At 48.1% G+C, this 6,000-nt stretch overlaps 1 protein-coding gene across 4 annotated transcripts in view; it reads left to right on the top strand.

Moving 5' to 3' along the window:
* The window catches only part of col11a1a (collagen, type XI, alpha 1a), a 71,380-nt gene that overhangs the window by 35,595 nt on the left and 29,785 nt on the right, over positions 1-6,000 (top strand). For all 4 annotated transcript variants that reach the window (XM_047023344.1, XM_047023343.1, XM_047023346.1 and 1 more), the window contains 9 exons: positions 1-28; positions 411-455; positions 660-713; positions 1,445-1,489; positions 1,657-1,710; positions 2,052-2,096; positions 4,024-4,077; positions 4,268-4,375; positions 4,607-4,660. The exon at positions 1-28 is cut by the window's left edge and continues 26 nt beyond it. In XM_047023344.1, the coding sequence (XP_046879300.1) occupies positions 1-28; positions 411-455; positions 660-713; positions 1,445-1,489; positions 1,657-1,710; positions 2,052-2,096; positions 4,024-4,077; positions 4,268-4,375; positions 4,607-4,660 (487 nt within the window). The remainder of the gene's footprint in view (positions 29-410; positions 456-659; positions 714-1,444; positions 1,490-1,656; positions 1,711-2,051; positions 2,097-4,023; positions 4,078-4,267; positions 4,376-4,606; positions 4,661-6,000) is intronic.

The raw sequence follows: 6,000 nt of genomic DNA, 5'->3' as shown, positions 1-6,000 counted from the left end.
TGGTCAGCAGGGTATCCCAGGAACACAGGTAAGAGGGCCCCAGGAAGAAGGAACATGGCTCCGAATGAGGCCTAGGGACCGCAAACTCACTCAGATCTGAGTGGGTTTGTTGGGTGGGAGTCAATGTTTCACCTTGCGTTCAGTCCCACGATGCACTCCTTTACCCCGGGCCTGACCACCCTTTTTCAGGGTTTTCTGATGAGGGGCGGGGGGTGGGGGCAGCTGAAAGCATCTCATTCATGTGTTAGGAATGTCTGAAATACAGCCACACCTGTAAGAGCAGGCTCTCCAGTGCTGGTGCCTCACGCGAGTGTGTGTGTGTGTCTATGTGCATCTCTGTGTGCATGTGTGTGTGGGCGCGTGCGGTTGCCATGGTCACAAGTTTCAAACTGTCCTTTTCTGCCACACAGGGTCTCCCAGGTCCTCAAGGCCCCATCGGACCACCTGGAGAAAAGGTTTGTTGGTCATTTTAAGGCTACAAATGAAAGAAAAGAATCCTCCTGAATCGGCAGGTTCTCTCCCAGTAGGCCTGCTGTTTGAGGCCTGCTGGTTGAGGCCTGCTGTTTGAGGCCTGTTGTGGTAGGGCTGTCTGGAGGATGACTGGATGGTGGTAACATGGTGGTTGTGACCTCTCTAACCCTGTGTTCATCTTTTTACAGGGACCTCAGGGAAGGTCAGGGTTAGCTGGACTTCCAGGAACCGACGGACCTCCTGTATGTGGTATTCCATCTCCCTCCCTCTCTCCCTCCCTCTTTCATCTCTCTCTCCTGTCTCCCTCTCTCTGTTTCCCTTCATCTCGCTCCCTCCATCTCCCTTGCTCCCTTTTGTTGTAATTCCCCCCATGCATCCACAGGTTTTGTGTAACTCAAGTGAAAATAATGATGTGTCAGAATGCTGGGATCAGTCTCTTGTAACAAGGCTGGTCAATAGCACAACTATCAGTGAGAGTTAGTGCAGAGTACTGTATGACAATTTTCAAAAGTGGTTCCAATTGTTGGTTATTCTTATTATTACCTCCCTGTCATTTTACTCAGCTTCATTTTTAGTTGTAAAAATAAATATATATATTTTGTTACTATCTCCGAAAGTAAGTGTCTGGTACCTTGTCATCTTTCTGTCAGCTGTCAGTGTTATGACCACCGCCCCAGGTCTAGGCAGCCTCTGGGCCCTAAAGTCTGCTGCGTTACCCGTGTGTACTGTCACAGCCTCACGTGTCAGTTTGAACCACCAGGTGTGCTGGTGAAAAGCCTCAGTAAACAAATGTAAAACAGTTCGAATGAGCCCGAAGCGAACGCTGTTAAGGCCTCCATCACTCTGACACCAGCTGCTGCAGACCCACATGTAACACAAAGTCAGAAAGGACTTCCTCTAACTCTGGACGGTAGCCATATTGCCAAATAAGTCATGTGACACGAGGGAGCTTGATTTCCGTCTGTTTTCGCAGGGTCATCCTGGGAAAGAGGGCCCTCCTGGAGAGAAAGGAGCTCTGGTAAGTAAACAGCATCCTTGACGGATGGATGGATTCATGGACGAATCAGTCAGTCGATTGGAGGATCATATTTTGTGCCAAATGAATCAAATGTACAAAAAGATCCTTACCTCCCAGTCATGCGATCAGGCTGCCAGTGTTAAAAACATGTTGTCTTCCTCCTCCAGGGTCAGGCAGGGCCCCAGGGACCCGTCGGCTACCCAGGACCCCGTGGTGTCAAGGTACTGTGCATTCCAATCTCTCAATTTGTTTATTTTATTTCTATAGCCCTTTTTTCACAACTGGCGTCACAGAGGGCTTGACAGATGTCCACAGAGTGGCACCGATAAACAAGCTGAACCCTCACAGAAGAGAAAGAAAAACTCTTTCTCAGAGATAAGCCAAAATGGCTGAAACCATTCAGTCCCCTCATGTATATCTGAATATGTAAATAAGGGGGATTGACAAAGGCACTCTCTTTGAAAAAAGAAATAAATGCCTTCATTGTCAAATAAATAGGGGGTGTTGAGAAAACCAAGCAGCTTTCGTGTTCTGTTTGTAACATGCGTTTCTCCTTTCCCAGGGTGCTGATGGAGTCAGAGGCCTGAAGGGAGGAAAGGGAGAGAAGGTAAACAATCATTTATTAATTTGCTTGTTTGACGAGGGAAAGGCCATGTAAGGCCGTGTCCACATGTGTACGGCTCCGCCTGTCAAGGCCGGGTTGAGGAGCGTGAGCCAGTGAACGGCGGTCGATGAAGGATCTCTCTCTCTCTCTCTCTCTCTCTCTGTCTCTGTCTCTCTGTCTCTCTGTCTCTCTGTCTCTCTGTCTCTCTCTGTCTCTGTCTCTGTCTCTCTCTCTCTCTCTCTCTCTCTCTCTCTCTCTCTCTCTCTCTCTCTCTCTCTCTCTCTCTCACTGTCTCTCTCTCTCTCTGTCTGTCTCTGCTGGACAGTGTGTGAGCCTACTACAGAGGGTGGAATGTCCCAAAAATATGAGCGTAAATCACTAAAATATGGGTATAAACACGTATGTATACAATACAAATAGTGGTTGAGAAACAACGTACTGGAGCCCAAACAAGTTTTGAGAATCACTGACGTAGACCCTAAACTTAGCATCCAAGCTGTTTAACGATGGCATCGTGTAAGTCAGTTTGGAAAGTGCTCAGTGGGGACATAGTTGGGGGGGAGATAGCTTAGGGTAAGATTTGGACTCGAGTCAATACAACACATCACCAGGACGAGTCGGGAACGGGACCGAATGGGAAATGCAACAGCACCAACGATCCATCGGTGCCTTGCTTCAAGCTGAGGAGGGAGGGGTGGGGGGGAGAACCTCTCGCGGGGTGAGATGGATCGTGCGGCCACACACCGCGTTGAGACGAGAGCGTCGAGATCCCACCTCTCGCTCCACCATCCTGCGCCAGACACCTCTTCACAATCCCTTTCATCTCGGTTGCTAGGAGACTATTCCAGCACACATTCAAAGTCGGCGGTTGCCAGACAGCACAACACAACTGCTGTACGGAACATTGGAAAGTACACTGCCCTACCATCCTGTTTCTTAATACACCCTCTACCTTCTGCGAAAGCAGTCGGTTTGGTAGTCGTACTTGAATTGACAGCCATCCCTTCAATAACAGCAACATACATCCACAGCTCCACGTGTAATCCTTGAGAGGGTTTGTTCGATGTGAAGATAGAAGGCGCCGTGTGTGTGTGTGTGCTTGTGTGTGAGTGTGTGTGTGTGTGTTCTGAGCCTGGTGTGGTTTCCAGGGGCACATGTGTCAAGATTCACAACACTGCATTATGTATCAGCAGCCACACAGCCAGGTGACAGACAGGAAGACGAAGGGGGAGAGGGAGGGGAAGCAGGGAGGGAGAGACAGAGTTGGAGAGAGAGGGAAGAGGAGAGGGAGAGAACACAGACAATCAAAGTGGAAGTGAGAGGGAGAGAGGTGAAGAGGGTATCTTTTTGATCTCGTCACCCACGGCTGATGTGAGAATGAGAATGATGTGGCTGAAATGCACTTTTTTTAGAGCAGCAACATTTAGTCATTTAGCAGACGCTCTTATCCAGAGCGACTTACAGTAAGTACAGGAACATTTCCCCCGAGGCAAGTAGGGTGAAGTGCCTTGCCCAAGGACACAACGTCATTTTAGCACGGCGGGGAATCGATCAGGCAACCTTCTGATTACTAGCCCAACTCCCTCACCGCTCAGCCATCTGACTCCCAGCAACACAGAGGCTGCGGTGGATTAGTGTCTGTCACTGTTTAGTCATCGTCATAATGTTTCTTGGAAAAAAAAGAAAAACAATTTGCTCGATCACTTCTGATCGTCAACTTAGTTCTCAGAATGTTTGGTGCTTTACCCACTTTCACCAGCAGATGGCAGTAGCATATATCGGAAAGAAACACACTGAACGATGAAAATGTTTAAAAAGTGTCTTATTCTGTACCTTACTGGACCACTGTGTTTATTTGCTTCCGGAAAGGTTCATTGTGAGGGAGTACATGCTGAGTGAGAGATGGTAACCCTGTTTTCTCCTGTGTTAGGGTGAAGATGGTTTCCCTGGTTTCAAGGGGGACATGGGACTCAAAGGTGACAGGGTGAGTGGACCAAATGTACAACCTAGCACAACCATTCACACTCCATATGGTGTTAATCATCAAGAATTGTGTGTGTTTACGTGTGTGTACGTCTAAATACTGTGTGTGTATGGTGTGTGTGTGTTTGTGTATGGCATGTGTGTGTACGTGTGTGTGTGTATGGTATGTGTGTGTGTGTGTGTGTGTGCAGGGAGAGCTGGGGATGCTGGGATCGCGTGGTGAGGATGGCCCGGAGGGGCCCAAGGGACGAGCGGGTCCCAACGGAGAGTCAGGCCCCATGGGACACGCTGGAGAGAAGGTACACACACACGCACACACATGCTGAAGACAAGGTAGCTACACACACTCACGCGTACACACACAGCGTACACACACTATACTATATCATCGGCTATATCATGCTATACTAAACTATGCTATACTGCACTACACTGTGCTTACTGCCATACTGTGCATGGCTCAAATGAGATCTGAGCCATGGGCTGGGATTCCTCTGAACTCCTATTGATCAGACGTGCTCTGTTTCCAGGGGAAACTGGGAGTTCCAGGATTGCCAGGCTATCCAGGAAGACAAGGACCAAAGGTTTGTCAACAACACGCGCGCGTGCGCGCACACACCTCCACGCGCGTTCGTGTCCCGCGGCAACACAAGCCCACGCCGTCCGTCATCCACGTTTAACACATCACAGTTCACATTGTTCTTTGATTCCGTGCTGACTCGGATTAAAAGATTAGCCATATGCCAGATGATTACATGGAATTCATTCAGTCGGCCCGGGATCCTAGCAGACAGTAATTTATGTGCAAAGGCTGCCAACCTGGATGTTTAATAAGTGATCTGTTGAAGCGCTGCCATGGCGGTTTGAAAGAGGGACCACCGGGTGAGAGTCATGGTGGGATTTGTAGTCCATCAAAGTGTTCTGAGATTCCTCCAGCTCCATCACTGTCTCCTCTGGATTGGTTTGCCAAACAGTGTCTGAGGACGGGAATGTATGCATGTTGGAGAGAGAGAGAGAGAGAGAGAGAGAGAGAGAGAGAGAGAGAGAGAGAGAGAGAGAGAGAGAGAGAGAGAGAGTGATAGAGAGAGAGAGAGAGAGAGAGAGGGAGAGAGAGAGAGAGAGAGTGACATGTTGACCTGTTTTCAATGCTTCCAGTGCAGTCAGGAGAGGGTTTGCTCACAGGTCAGTGTTTTGAACTTCTGAGAGCGTGACCGTCATCCATCACCAGCAGCTACCCATCCCCAATCCCCAAAGTCCAAGTCTTTTATTGATTATTCGCACAGATCACACTCTGGAAATTGACATTCTTGCGGTGGGCCCGGCTAGAGATAACATTAAAAAAAAGTTCCTGATGCAAAATATTTCGCTAGAATATAAAAAAAATGAACTCGAAGATATACATTTAATTCATTAATTCATTCACAATATCACAATTTAACTACAATATACGTTTATTTCACTCAAACATTTTTTTTTTGTATAAGACACGAGGGACGTATGGTATGTTCATTCGTACAGTTTACAGAACAGGTGTCCTTTCTATGGATGTTTGTGTTTACACTCAGCATTTCTGCATTTATATGCTTTCACATCCACAAACAGGAGTGTGTGTACGAGTGTGTGTGTGTGTGTGTGTGCGTGTGTGTGTGTGCGTATTCCCTACCCACCATGTCAGTGGAAAGTCGTGATCATTCATCAAACTCGAAGATCTCCTCTAGTCTGCGTAATCTCATAGTGATGGGCATGTCCAGTCAGTGGGGCTCTCTCCTAGACACACAGAGACACAGAGACACAGAGACACAGACACACACACAGACACAGAGACACACAGACACACACACACACACACACAGAGACACAGAGACACAGAGACACACAGACACACAGACACACAGACACACAGACACAGAGACACACAGAGATA

The sequence above is a fragment of the Hypomesus transpacificus genome, chromosome 8 (assembly GCF_021917145.1).
Source record: "Hypomesus transpacificus isolate Combined female chromosome 8, fHypTra1, whole genome shotgun sequence".
NCBI lineage: Eukaryota > Metazoa > Chordata > Actinopteri > Osmeriformes > Osmeridae > Hypomesus > Hypomesus transpacificus.
Note: the sequence above shows the minus strand (reverse complement) of the source record. Positions and strands in the feature narration are given on the sequence as shown.